This window comes from Agrilus planipennis, unplaced genomic scaffold (assembly GCF_000699045.2).
Source record: "Agrilus planipennis isolate EAB-ADULT unplaced genomic scaffold, Apla_2.0 scaffold23, whole genome shotgun sequence".
Classification (NCBI taxonomy): Eukaryota; Metazoa; Arthropoda; class Insecta; order Coleoptera; family Buprestidae; genus Agrilus; species Agrilus planipennis.
The window spans coordinates 1,757,613-1,771,138 of NW_020439044.1; the positions used below are offsets into that span (position 1 = coordinate 1,757,613).

At 32.3% G+C, this 13,526-nt stretch overlaps 3 protein-coding genes across 10 annotated transcripts in view; 2 read left to right on the top strand and 1 right to left on the bottom strand.

Moving 5' to 3' along the window:
- LOC108732488 (echinoderm microtubule-associated protein-like CG42247) overlaps nucleotides 1-11,964 on the top strand; it is a 57,954-nt gene extending 45,990 nt beyond the window's left edge. For both annotated transcript variants that reach the window (XM_018463331.1, XM_025976853.1), the window contains 4 exons: nucleotides 8,555-8,737; nucleotides 9,328-9,423; nucleotides 11,011-11,176; nucleotides 11,249-11,964. In XM_018463331.1, coding sequence (XP_018318833.1) covers nucleotides 8,555-8,737; nucleotides 9,328-9,423; nucleotides 11,011-11,176; nucleotides 11,249-11,351 — 548 coding nt within the window. In that variant the 3' untranslated portion in view covers nucleotides 11,352-11,964. The remainder of the gene's footprint in view (nucleotides 1-8,554; nucleotides 8,738-9,327; nucleotides 9,424-11,010; nucleotides 11,177-11,248) is intronic.
- LOC108732489 (probable RNA methyltransferase bin3) lies at nucleotides 681-5,455 on the bottom strand. Of its 7 annotated transcripts, none has more exons than XM_025976856.1 (7): nucleotides 5,286-5,455; nucleotides 4,270-4,934; nucleotides 2,082-2,292; nucleotides 1,746-2,026; nucleotides 1,633-1,688; nucleotides 1,353-1,571; nucleotides 681-1,256 (listed from the first exon to the last, which is right to left on the bottom strand). In XM_025976856.1, exons 2-7 carry the CDS (start codon nucleotides 4,919-4,921, stop codon nucleotides 837-839), a joined length of 1,839 nt encoding a protein of 612 aa, XP_025832641.1. In that variant the 5' UTR covers nucleotides 4,922-4,934; nucleotides 5,286-5,455; the 3' UTR covers nucleotides 681-836. The 7 variants fall into 7 exon arrangements, with proteins under 7 accessions (XP_025832641.1, XP_025832640.1, XP_025832639.1 ...); XM_025976855.1 differs by having other exon boundaries at nucleotides 1,743-2,026; XM_025976854.1 differs by having other exon boundaries at nucleotides 1,633-2,026.
- LOC108732491 (nucleolar protein 56) lies at nucleotides 5,937-8,151 on the top strand. Its single transcript, XM_018463338.2, has 5 exons — nucleotides 5,937-6,067; nucleotides 6,122-6,497; nucleotides 6,554-6,752; nucleotides 6,806-7,263; nucleotides 7,316-8,151. The coding sequence occupies exons 1-5, from the start codon at nucleotides 6,065-6,067 to the stop codon at nucleotides 7,750-7,752; spliced, it is 1,473 nt and encodes a 490-aa protein (XP_018318840.1). The 5' UTR covers nucleotides 5,937-6,064; the 3' UTR covers nucleotides 7,753-8,151.
- Nucleotides 11,965-13,526: the final 1,562 nt, after the last annotated feature.

Here is a 13,526-nt window from a genome sequence, read left to right on the forward strand (position 1 = left end):
TTTCAGTCTCAAATCAACTTCACTATGCTGATTTCTGTAACCATAGTACCTTAAAAATATAAAAAATTTAAATTGAATAAAGAAAAGTATGAATGCAAAATTACCTATTGTAGTTTCCATATTGAAAAGCCCGATCTTTCCCTTTAAATTGTGGTAATTTGACATCTTTATTATTTTGTCCCCGATGCTGCATGTTTCGAGTTAAATTGCTTATTCTACTGTTACTTCGTTTCAACCAGGAGCCTGGCTGTGGAACGACAGGACTAACAATTTTATCCATCGCATTGTACTTTGTTTTCTTAACATTATCCTTATCTATATACTTAATAGCAATTAGGAAGCGTAGGTCAGAGATACCTGTGGTCATATTATATCAAAGGTATCAAAATTCAACGCGTACGTAACTAAATTGAACTCTGTTTCTGGTTAAAGACATTTATTCGTTATTTATTAACTTGAAAATGATGATTTAATATATGTAAGCCAAAGGCTCACAATAGGGGGCTTTCACAAGTGCAAGCGATAATTAAAAAAACTACTTGAAGTGTAATTTTTTCACTTATCATTCATGAATTATTTTAATTTATATTTTTACTTTAAGAAACTCGGTTAAAACCACATTATATGTATATAGTGTGCTTAAAAGTGAAACCACATTTAAGCAAAATAAAACACCTACACAAACGTGACAAATATAATGAAAATTTTAATACTTAAACAATCTTACATTACTTTATGCCTAAATGTAACTTAAATAGTACATTTTTATTTTCAGTATATACAAAAAAAAAACGAGTGTATATACAAAACAAAATGTTAAGTAACATCGGAAAGTTTTAAGTCTCATCTAACACTCGTAAATTAATGTCACATTTGTTCACTTCAATGCTGATCTTTATTTTTTCGTCACCTTCAATAGCACTGCTAGTATCATATACAAAAGGAGACGACGAATTTTCTGGTTTCTCGAAATCGGCAATGTTAGATTTCGGCGTCAAGTTATTCGATTCGACAGACCTTATGTTGGTATAAAGTTTCGTGCTGGAATAATGGCAGCTCATGGAACCGTCTGATCTTTCACTGGGAAACATTGTGCTTTTGGTAAACATCTGAATTGGACGCTGAAAACCTCTTGCTTGATGTTGAGGAAAGCCCAAAATCTCACTTTTGGCAAAACCAACTTCTGGTGACAGTAAATATTGCGTGAAGTTTTCAGGAAAGAATTGGATCGAGTTGTAATTGTTGTATATGGTTTCCTGCAATTAAAACACAAATACCAATTAAAATAATATTAGACTGTGACAGATCAAGTTAAACAAAACTTAAAAAAAAAAACAATAGAAAATGCATACCGTAAGCTTCTTTTTAGACTTATAGCTAGCCCAATTTTGCGGTTCTAGAATGAGTTTCCCACCCGGCCTAAGTTGAGCGTACATCCTTCGAAAGGCCTGTTTTAAACCGGAATCGCCCCAATTTAAGTGTATCCATTTAGTAATGCTCAAACATAAAATTATGTCGAATTGGGGTTGTTCCAAAGATAAGAGTGAGTCGTCGTCCAAAACGTAATTACCCTAAAAAACATTTAAATTAAATTTAAATAAAAGTGAATGCTAACCAAAGTAAATAACTTACATGTTTGAATGTTACATTATTAGGAAATCCGTAGCCTTTTTCCTCCTTCGTAAAGCCTGGAATATCAATAGGCCCATATAATATAGGCATGGAAATGGGAAAAAACTCACTACTTTTTGAATATCCTTCGCCAGACTCTTTGCCGTCATCTGGCGGCGTTTGAGAACTTTTCACGTAGTGTTTAACGTTTTTACGTGCTATCTCAATCAACTTCTTATCAATGTCAATGCCAATGACACTCTTGGACTTTAAATCTCTGGCTACTGAAAGTGTTATGTGCCCTATATTACAACCAATATCTAAAATATCTTTTCCTTCAAATAAATCATGATGATACATGAAACATTTCAGTCTCAAATCAACTTCACTATGCTGATTTCTGTAACCATAGTACCTTAAAAATATAAAAAATTTAAATTGAATAAAGAAAAGTATGAATGCAAAATTACCTATTGTAGTTTCCATATTGAAAAGCCCGATCTTTCCCTTTAAATTGTGGTAATTTGACATCTTTATTATTTTGTCCCCGATGCTGCATGTTTCGAGTTAAATTGCTTATTCTACTGTTACTTCGTTTCAACCAGGAGCCTGGCTGTGGAACGACAGGACTAACAATTTTATCCATCGCATTGTACTTTGTTTTCTTAACATTATCCTTATCTATATACTTAATAGCAATTAGGAAGCGTAGGTCAGAGATACCTGTGGTCATATTATATCAAAGGTATCAAAATTCAACGCGTACGTAACTAAATTGAACTCTGTTTCTGGTTAAAGACATTTATTCGTTATTTATTAACTTGAAAATGATGATTTAATATATGTAAGCCAAAGGCTCACAATAGGGGGCTTTCACAAGTGCAAGCGATAATTAAAAAAACTACTTGAAGTGTAATTTTTTCACTTATCATTCATGAATTATTTTAATTTATATTTTTACTTTAAGAAACTCGGTTAAAACCACATTATATGTATATAGTGTGCTTAAAAGTGAAACCACATTTAAGCAAAATAAAACACCTACACAAACGTGACAAATATAATGAAAATTTTAATACTTAAACAATCTTACATTACTTTATGCCTAAATGTAACTTAAATAGTACATTTTTATTTTCAGTATATACAAAAAAAAAACGAGTGTATATACAAAACAAAATGTTAAGTAACATCGGAAAGTTTTAAGTCTCATCTAACACTCGTAAATTAATGTCACATTTGTTCACTTCAATGCTGATCTTTATTTTTTCGTCACCTTCAATAGCACTGCTAGTATCATATACAAAAGGAGACGACGAATTTTCTGGTTTCTCGAAATCGGCAATGTTAGATTTCGGCGTCAAGTTATTCGATTCGACAGACCTTATGTTGGTATAAAGTTTCGTGCTGGAATAATGGCAGCTCATGGAACCGTCTGATCTTTCACTGGGAAACATTGTGCTTTTGGTAAACATCTGAATTGGACGCTGAAAACCTCTTGCTTGATGTTGAGGAAAGCCCAAAATCTCACTTTTGGCAAAACCAACTTCTGGTGACAGTAAATATTGCGTGAAGTTTTCAGGAAAGAATTGGATCGAGTTGTAATTGTTGTATATGGTTTCCTGCAATTAAAACACAAATACCAATTAAAATAATATTAGACTGTGACAGATCAAGTTAAACAAAACTTAAAAAAAAAAACAATAGAAAATGCATACCGTAAGCTTCTTTTTAGACTTATAGCTAGCCCAATTTTGCGGTTCTAGAATGAGTTTCCCACCCGGCCTAAGTTGAGCGTACATCCTTCGAAAGGCCTGTTTTAAACCGGAATCGCCCCAATTTAAGTGTATCCATTTAGTAATGCTCAAACATAAAATTATGTCGAATTGGGGTTGTTCCAAAGATAAGAGTGAGTCGTCGTCCAAAACGTAATTACCCTAAAAAACATTTAAATTAAATTTAAATAAAAGTGAATGCTAACCAAAGTAAATAACTTACATGTTTGAATGTTACATTATTAGGAAATCCGTAGCCTTTTTCCTCCTTCGTAAAGCCTGGAATATCAATAGGCCCATATAATATAGGCATGGAAATGGGAAAAAACTCACTACTTTTTGAATATCCTTCGCCAGACTCTTTGCCGTCATCTGGCGGCGTTTGAGAACTTTTCACGTAGTGTTTAACGTTTTTACGTGCTATCTCAATCAACTTCTTATCAATGTCAATGCCAATGACACTCTTGGACTTTAAATCTCTGGCTACTGAAAGTGTTATGTGCCCTATATTACAACCAATATCTAAAATATCTTTTCCTTCAAATAAATCATGATGATACATGAAACATTTCAGTCTCAAATCAACTTCACTATGCTGATTTCTGTAACCATAGTACCTTAAAAATATAAAAAATTTAAATTGAATAAAGAAAAGTATGAATGCAAAATTACCTATTGTAGTTTCCATATTGAAAAGCCCGATCTTTCCCTTTAAATTGTGGTAATTTGACATCTTTATTATTTTGTCCCCGATGCTGCATGTTTCGAGTTAAATTGCTTATTCTACTGTTACTTCGTTTCAACCAGGAGCCTGGCTGTGGAACGACAGGACTAACAATTTTATCCATCGCATTGTACTTTGTTTTCTTAACATTATCCTTATGATCTTCTGATTTTCTTTTACATTTATTGTCTTTTTTCGTTAGTTGTAATTCGAGATTAACGGACTTTTGTTCGACTTTACTATCACTACATTCTTCTGGGATTTTAGCTGAATCCTGATTACTTTCAGGAGTTTTAGCTTCAGAACAGCCACTTGTATCAGCATCAGCAACTTCTGATGTTCCAGAAGTTGTTCTCTTTTTTCTAGTACGCTTTTTGCGCCCTTTTTTTAAAGGTGAACATAATTGTTGCTCATACTCGTCATCGTTTTCACAATTAATGAGATTCAAAGGATCGTTTATGTTAGGAGGGATTATTACCTCTATTTGAGCTTTTCGTCGTGGCGGGGTAGGAATAGGTGAAGACTTCGGAGTGACCGCGTTCATAGCCCTATTAACTTCCTCATCTTGTAAACTATTCAAATTTAGAGGATCGTTTATATTACCACCGAGTAAAAATCGAGTAGGTAAAACTGGTCTCATACTTTTTAGTTTATTTATATTTGAATTTGATGAAAAACTTTTAAGTCGTTTTCTACCACTTTTAACATTTTTTTGTTTCTTTTTCGAAGTATCAGTATCTTTACGATGATTTTTAAATGATTTCTGATTTGAATTATGCTCAAAAGTTTGAGCCTGGACTTGAGAAGACATTATTCTCGCTGACCTATTAAAATTAATGTGTAATTATATAAAAATAATTACCAAAATTAAATATAATTTTTTAATTCGTTAGTTTGATATAGAGTAATCAGTAAAAGTAAGTGATTTAAAATTAGGTTATGACAGATTTATAAACAGATTTCACTTTTTCCAAAATTTAAACTGTATAGCCGTCTTTTTAATTTCTTTTACAAACTAAATAAGAAAAAAATAAAAAAATCTAAAATTCTCTCCCGCACTTCACTTGCACATGCGCATTTTAGTACAACACGTTCAAGCAGGGTAGAAGCCATCGCCGTTGTTAAATTTTGATTAAATGTTAATTTAAGTATAAACGATCAAAATTTATACTTACAAAAGTATTCACTTCTAATTGCTATCAAATTTGCCAACTTTTGAGAACACTTACACAAAATGTCCACATAACTTATTGGTAAATACCGCACGAACTTCTCCTTTTGACGATCAGAAGACGAATCATTCCAATAATGAACTCCAACGAGTCCGCCATTTTTATCGGTTTTTACAAACATGAGCCGTACTACTCACGAAATCACACGAATTCTCTCGAACTGTTGAAAGCATTTTAAATATGGAAATATCAAGAAATACTAATTTTGAATATTAGATATAAAAAGCATTTACAAGACCTTAGTATGGTATGCAAAAGACGATTTGCAATACATTTAATCCTAACTTTTGAAAATGCGTTTTAACTATTGGTTAGTTACGGTGCATTAATACATATTATTGTTCAATTACGAGAATGAATAGTAAAACATAAATTATAATTAGAGGTAGGTATGTGTTATTAAGCACTAGTATTATATCTAATGTTGTTTTATTTAATATTTTTAAAATAAATAATTTTTAAAAACTTTGACGTAGTAGTGACCTCTATTGAGCAAGAGAAAAAAATAGAAAATACAGTCATATATTATCTATGACCGTCCACAGAAGCTGACAGAAGCATACGTGTCATAGATTAAATGTACACATAGACAATTATGTATTACAGTCATATTTGTAGGTTATATGTTCTTGTTTTATGGAGGTTATTGTTTTTTAAGAAACCTCGTGGTATATTATGAATTTGAATTTGTATTTACCTAGATAAACCTTCGGTTTTACAAGATGGTAAGTTAATTTTATTCTGTAAAAAAGAATTAATCTTTGTTCTGTATTTTGTAGTCGAATAACTTATACGTGCTTTTTGAACATGCGGCTGGGTACGCTATCTTTCAAGTTAAAGAATTTGAAGAAATTGGCATGTTTCTTCCCCAAGTTGAGGCCTCCGTTACAGACCTAAGTAGATTCAATAGCGTTGTAAAATTGATTGGCTTTTCACCTTTTAAAACAGCTGTTGCTGCACTGGAAAATATCAATGCTATATCAGAAGGCATCTTGACAGAAGACTTGCAGCATTTTTTAGATATAACGATACCTAAAGGTGGGAAGAAGAGCAAACCTACTGTCGGAGTTAGTGATCCCAAATTAGGAGCTGCAATTGCAGAATCGTTAGGATTAACCTGCATGCACATCGGAGTTGTGCCAGAAATAATCAGGGGTAATGTATATACATCCCAAAAGCTATCTTTTATCTTATTTTTATATGTTTTTTAGGAATCAGACATCATTTCCACAAGTTAGTCAAAGGATTTAGTGCAAAAAATTCAGCTGTTGCACAGCTTGGTTTAGGACATTCATATTCCAGAGCCAAGGTTAAATTTAATGTTCATCGTGTTGACAATATGATTATTCAGTCAATAGCATTATTGGATCAATTAGATAAAGACATAAACACTTTCTCAATGAGGATAAGGTAAATGCTACCTTTTTAATGTTGAATCACTTCACAACATATATCTGTTCTAGGGAATGGTATTCTTATCATTTTCCAGAGCTTGTAAAGGTTGTCCCTGAAAACTACACTTATGCAAAACTTGTGTCATTTATTAAAAATAGAAAAGAGCTTTCAGAAGAATCACTTGAAAGTTTAGAAGAAATTGTAATGGATTCAGCTAAAGCACAGGCAATCTTAGATGCTTCAAGATCCAGCATGGGCATGGATATAAGCATACTTGATCTGATGAATATTGAAATGTTTGCCAAACGTGTTATTAATCTTGCTGATTATCGCAAAGAGTTGGCAGAATATTTGAAAACTAAAATGAGTGATGTTGCTCCAAATCTAGCCACTTTAATTGGAGAACAGGTTGGAGCTAGATTAATTGCCCATGCTGGTTCTCTGACTAATTTGGCAAAGTATCCTGCATCTACTGTCCAGATATTGGGAGCAGAAAAGGCTCTTTTTAGAGCACTAAAAACAAGAGGTAATTATAATTTACAAAATCAAATTTTTGTATTAGCATTTTTATATTTTAGGAAATACTCCAAAGTATGGTCTTCTTTTTAATTCTACATTTATTGGAAGAGCTGGATTGAAAAACAAAGGTAGAATTTCACGTTATCTCGCTAATAAGTGTTCAATTGCATCTCGTATTGATTGTTTTACCGATATCCAAACGAACGTTTTTGGGGAGAAATTACGCCAACAAGTCGAAGATCGCCTAAAGTTTTACGAAACAGGGGAAATACCGAAAAAAAATATCGAAGTCATGAAGGAAGCATTAGAAGAAATGGAAAGAGTCCAAGATGCTGCTTCAAAGGCTGAAAAAAAGAAAAAGAAGAAAAAAAAGCGAAAGGTTGAAAATGGAGAAACTTTTGATCAAAATGGAACAATTGATGAAAATGAAGTAACAGGTGAACCTCCTAAAAAGAAGAAAAAGAAGAAGAAACAATTAGAAGAAGAAGCAGATTAGTATTTGTAAGTATATTATATGTCATTGCAATTTTTGCGAGCTATTTTTTCTATCATTAGTTTTTAATGTTTAATTTAATTGTACCTTAAAATTAATTTTCAAAAAAATATATAAAATTTTAGCGTTGTTTAGGATTTTAAATACATTTTTAATAATTAGTGCTTGTTGAGGACAAAAAGAATATAGAAGTAGTTTCCTAATTGTTTTTTTTTGTAACTATTAAATTCACTATTTCCTTAATAAAACATTTTTAAAGGAATATTTCTTTATTTGTTACTTTTTTATAACTTACTTTAAAACATAAGCACGGTTTGACAAGTTTATCTTTAAGATTACAAGATTTACAACTGGAATGTATGAAATTATTTCAACTATTAAATGAAGCATTTTTTTAGTTTATGTACTTGATATTTTTTGCTGGTAAAGTATAAGGCACATTACACAGTTCTCGTCATCCATTTCCTTTCGGAAACAAAAAACCAATTTCATATTTTCTATCGAAAATATGACGGGAACGTATCTCATTTATATTTCGTAGGGTAATAACTAAATTAAAACTTCGGAAATTGTACGTAAGACATAGATAAAAAAGTAAGTGCTTAGAAACGATAAAAGAATTGTAAACATTTTTAAGCAACACAATCACAATAAACTATTTGCACTAATTTTAAATATTTTCATAATATATTAACATAGCAATATAGAATCCCAGCACCGCATGTGAGCATNCTGTACTAGAGGGTCCTCGTTTATAACGCCAATGGAAAAATAAAAAAACAATATAAATTGTTATTATTTTCAGCTGGTGATTTAATAGCAATTGCTTCACAAAATGGTAGTATCTACCTCTTTAGAGTAAGTAGAGACGGCTTTTCATACAAAAAATCGAACAAAATTCGTGGATCTCAGCCCCTAATGCAGCTAGACTGGAGTTCAGATAGTAATTACCTACAAACTGTCACAGCCGATTACGACTTAGCTTTTTGTAAGTAACAATTAAATCATGATTAAAATACGGAATAAAAAATGAAATGTACATCTTGGTTAAGAATAAGGGATAGGAATTAAATTGATAAAGTATTTGAATTTAGATTTTAAAATAGATATAGTATCCGCCCATTAACGTGACATAAAAGCAATAAAAGTAAGACGGCTGATAGACACTCACAATGAGAATGAAAAAGGAAATAGTGACAGTCAACACCGGTTAGTGATAATAATTATATAAATAACACAGTCATTACAAAGAATTTCGTCGTTCAGATACTGTCACCGTTTCCAGCACAATTGAATTTATACATAATTACTGCTGAAACTTCTTGGGCAGAAGGGACGGTTCAGGGGTGAATAAAGGTCTACAGCTCACGATAAAGGTGACTTTAGTTTTATTGCTTTTTTGCCATTAGGGGCGAGATTAATATTTGTCTTAAAGAATTGCCTGTAATTCCTTGACGAATCGTTACTATAGGTACGTCCTCGGAGTATTTTCTATTGAAGATGGATTACTGAAACCCTAATCTTTCAAGATAACAATTTTAATCAGTTTAATAATTATGATATTATCTTCTCTTTTAGGGGATATCAAATCTTTATCTCCAGAAAAAAGTCCTATTGCCATGAAAGATGTAAAATGGCACACACACAATTCCTGTGTAGGATATTTGATCTCAGGTAAAACTTGATTTTTATATTGATTATTCAAAAATATTTGCCCGAAATAAAAGAAAAAAGGGTTTTATTTTAAAAATTATTCCGCAATCGAATGCTACAATTCAATGTACTCCCCTCCTCTCTCCACACACCGCTCCATTCGTTTTTCCATTGGTCAAGGCAAAGCTGGAAGTCTTCTTTTGTAAGAGCATTTAGGAGCTCTGCCGATTTTCGCTTCACCTCTTCTATAGACTCGAACCGGGTAACTTTTAAGGCAGACTTGATTTTCGAAAATAAGAAAAAGTAACAGGGTGCTAAATCAGGTGAGTATGGCGCATGTTCGAGCACTGGAGCGCCTCTATGGACAGGTGCGTTCTCCTAGTGCAAGATCCACGATTTATTTTTCCACAACTTCAAATAGTAAGTTTGCTTCACAGGTTGACCTTCTGGAACCCATATTGTCATCCCGATATCCTTGCTTTTTTTGTTCTTGACAGTGCAGGAGTTTTCCAGTGCATGGATTGCCGCTTAGTTTAAACAACTTATAGGAATATCTAGGTTTCATCGAAAATGATGATGTTTTCCATCCATTCAAGCTCTTTATCTAATCTCTCAAGAAAAGTTCTGTAGATCTGTTGACAGAGAAGCTTTTGGTCGGGGATCAAATTTCGCACAGACTTTCTTCATGTTCAATTCGTCATGTAAAATATTTCTTTCCGTTTCTTTATCGGCGTTTGAAACAGACACAGATCGACCTGGACGTTGGTCATTTTCGGTACTCTCTCGACCTTCAGAAAAGCTTTTACATCATTCGAAAACAATAGAGAATAATAGAAAATTTTCACTATAGGCCTGTTTCAACAATTTATAGGACTCAGCCCGAGTTTTTGTTTTTTATTTAACGAGAAATTTCACATTAATCCGTTGCTCGTGTTTTTCGTCGCACATTGTTATCGACTCGAGAAAAAAGTACGTTGGCTTCTAACCTCTAACTGCAGCTACAAAAACGTGTTTTCGCACTGGAATACAAGACACTTCCAGCTATCCAACGCTGCATTCATTTCCCTCTAGGGCCTTCTGCCCGCGCAGTCTTGTTATTTAATAGCCAGACCTCGTATGATCCAGTTCTGAAAAATAATGAAACACGTGGATTTTACTCTTTGTGAAAATGGTACTTAGAATAGTCGCATGCAATTAGCAGCTGTTGTTGTTAGTCCGTTCACTTAATGAAAGGTATATGATACCAGATCGATGTGGGCGGACTGCCCTAATGGGTGTAACTGCTAGAAGTTAGTTACGGCTCCAGGGGCTTACAGTTGAGCTTTGATTGGAAAAAAGCTAAAAAGACGCAACCAACTTTAATAATACGTTACTGGATTTACATCTGACGGTAAACGACCTGTCATCGCTTTTGCCTACATATTCGTTTATGTGTATCGTTTACGGTGTACCTTTCTCCAAGTGAACGTACGATAACAGGTACTGAGATGTGCTTATGACAATTTGAAATTAAACTAAATAAAATGTTGATTGGCCCTCGCCTGATGAGTTACAAAATTGAAAATTTCTCTTTATTACTATTAATTATTACCTATGTGTAAATTTTAGGCGTCTGGAGTAATCGATTTTATCCTATGACTTCAATAATTAGTACGACAAATCGTTCAGCAGCCCATGATCTCTTGATTGCTGGAGATATGGACGGCTACCTACGACTTTTCAGATACCCTTGTATAAGTCCAAAAGCCGAATATCAGGAAGAAAAGGTTTACAGGTAAATGAAAATTATTTAATTAAAACAGCAGGCTACAGTTACATAGGTGCACACTGAAAATCCTTATTTCAGTGGACAAATCGCTTGCGTAAGGTTTCTCTTCAATGATCGAAACATCGTGACCGTTGGCGGAACCGATGCGGGCCTTATACTTTGGGAATTATTGGAAGAATAGCAAATAAAACCGAAAACGATTGTAGCTGGTGATAATACAAATTTTTTCGATCTACAGTTCGAAGAATCAGATGAATCGGATTTTGAAGACGACGATTTTAAACCCGCGTTCGAAGTATTAAGCGTTACATTTGAATAAAAAAAATAATAGGTGCATGAAAGTAACCAGTATACGTAAAAATATTTACAGAAACAACATAGGGAAACATATCTTTAAGCCATGAATTTAATAATCTCATTTTAATTTCTACAATGAACAATTCCGTTAAAAAATATGTATATTATTCTTCAAATAAGAACAAATTGACTTAAGGATCTAAAGGATTTCTGTGAATTAAACGAAACCTTGAAACTTATACCTTGATTAGTAATGTAATTTATTTTATCAACACAACACTTTTTTCAAATCATTAACAAGATGAGGATCGTTTTTGACTAATGCTGAACTCAATATAAAATTCTTCTAGAGAAGTCATTTGTGGTTTCTTACGCTAGACTCATAATACTTCCACGTACAAGTAAAATAACAAAAAATTTTCATAAATCGCAAACTAAACTGAAGGAGTTTTTTGGCGGTTTATTTTTTTAGGATTTATTATTTTATGGAAATAAAAGAAAATGGCAGCTTCAAAACTTAGATGTCAAGATACTCAAAACATAGTTATAAATCGCCAAAAAATGCTTTCAGGCTTATGTTTGCGAGAATTTTACTTGTACATGAACAATTTTCAAAAGCTATGGTTTCATTGAATAGATAGTGCCGCAAAAGAGCGGCCGTTATGTGGCGTTACCAACATTTCGGCCATTACAGCGTTGGTCACAGACTTAAAGTAATTAGACTCGCGTTAGAAAGCAAAAACTACATATCTTGCATTATGGTAAAAAGTACTTAATTTTCCAATATTTTGTCTGGACCAAGAACGGTCTTTATGAGCCCAGATTAAGTTTTATTTCAAAAATGGCTTCGTAATGTGCAATATACGAATTATTTCAAATAAAAAATCCGCCTCATGAAGAGTGAGAGGAACTTTAGAATTATTATAGTTTGTAAACTGTAGCATAATTTTACATATCAATTTCTTCTATTGTATACTTTATTTATATGTAACCCGGAAAGTTCCACTCCATGAAAACATTAAGAAGGACGCATTTTATCTTCATTTTCATTGAAAATAGAGTCATTAAACGCATTTATTAGATTTACTTGTTAAGTCTGCTGGTCAGATTAAACAACAAGGAAAAATTCAGTTACGTACAATTTAACTTCCGCCCTCACCGTATACCACTAAGTTGTACATTCCTATGGCTAATTTTAAACAATCAATGATAATAGTAAAACTAGAAATATTTTATTACAACTATTTATACAAATATGTAGGTATTAAAAACTATTAAGATAAATAACAGCTACAAGGCACGCTTTTCTACCATCACCACACTGACATCAGATTTTAGAATCATGCGCAATCAGGTTTATTATATCAATTGAGAATAAGTACCTAACACTTAATTTCTCACTCATATTAATACCATTAGTTAAGTTTAAGAAAGACACTCCCTAATTTTACACCTTAAAACATAAAAAGTAAAATTTAAGTAGTTAAAGACTGTAAATGCCAATAATGGTAAAAGCAACAATAAAATAAACCTCCTTTTACTTAATTATATGTATAGGTACCTACTATTAAATTAAACTGCTAATTTCTTTCATTGAATAGACGCTTCTTTATCCAACGCCTAATAGGTACATATAAATGTTATGTCAAACCATTACAAAAGTATTAAAATAAAAAACCAATCCAAATGCACTTTCTTCACTAATAATGGGAAGTATAGGTAACCAAGTTCGTGTTTTTTTTTCTTGCAGTAAAGATTAATTATTATTATTTTGATTTTTAATTACTAATTACTTATGCATCGTATTGAAAAATTAAAAGTAAATGTGCTTCACACAAAATAAGATGGTATATAAATACTTACAGTTTTTTTAAAAGATTTTTAGAACACCTTACATTTATTTAAGAGCATTTAAAAGTTCACTGCATTTAACTTTGTCTTTGTCCTAACTAATAATATGATAAAAAACTCGAAACACTAAAAATTCTTTCTAGCAAAATAAGCAGTTTACACTTTCTTAAGAAAGAAATCATTAAAAACTTATTATTGGGGAGAACAA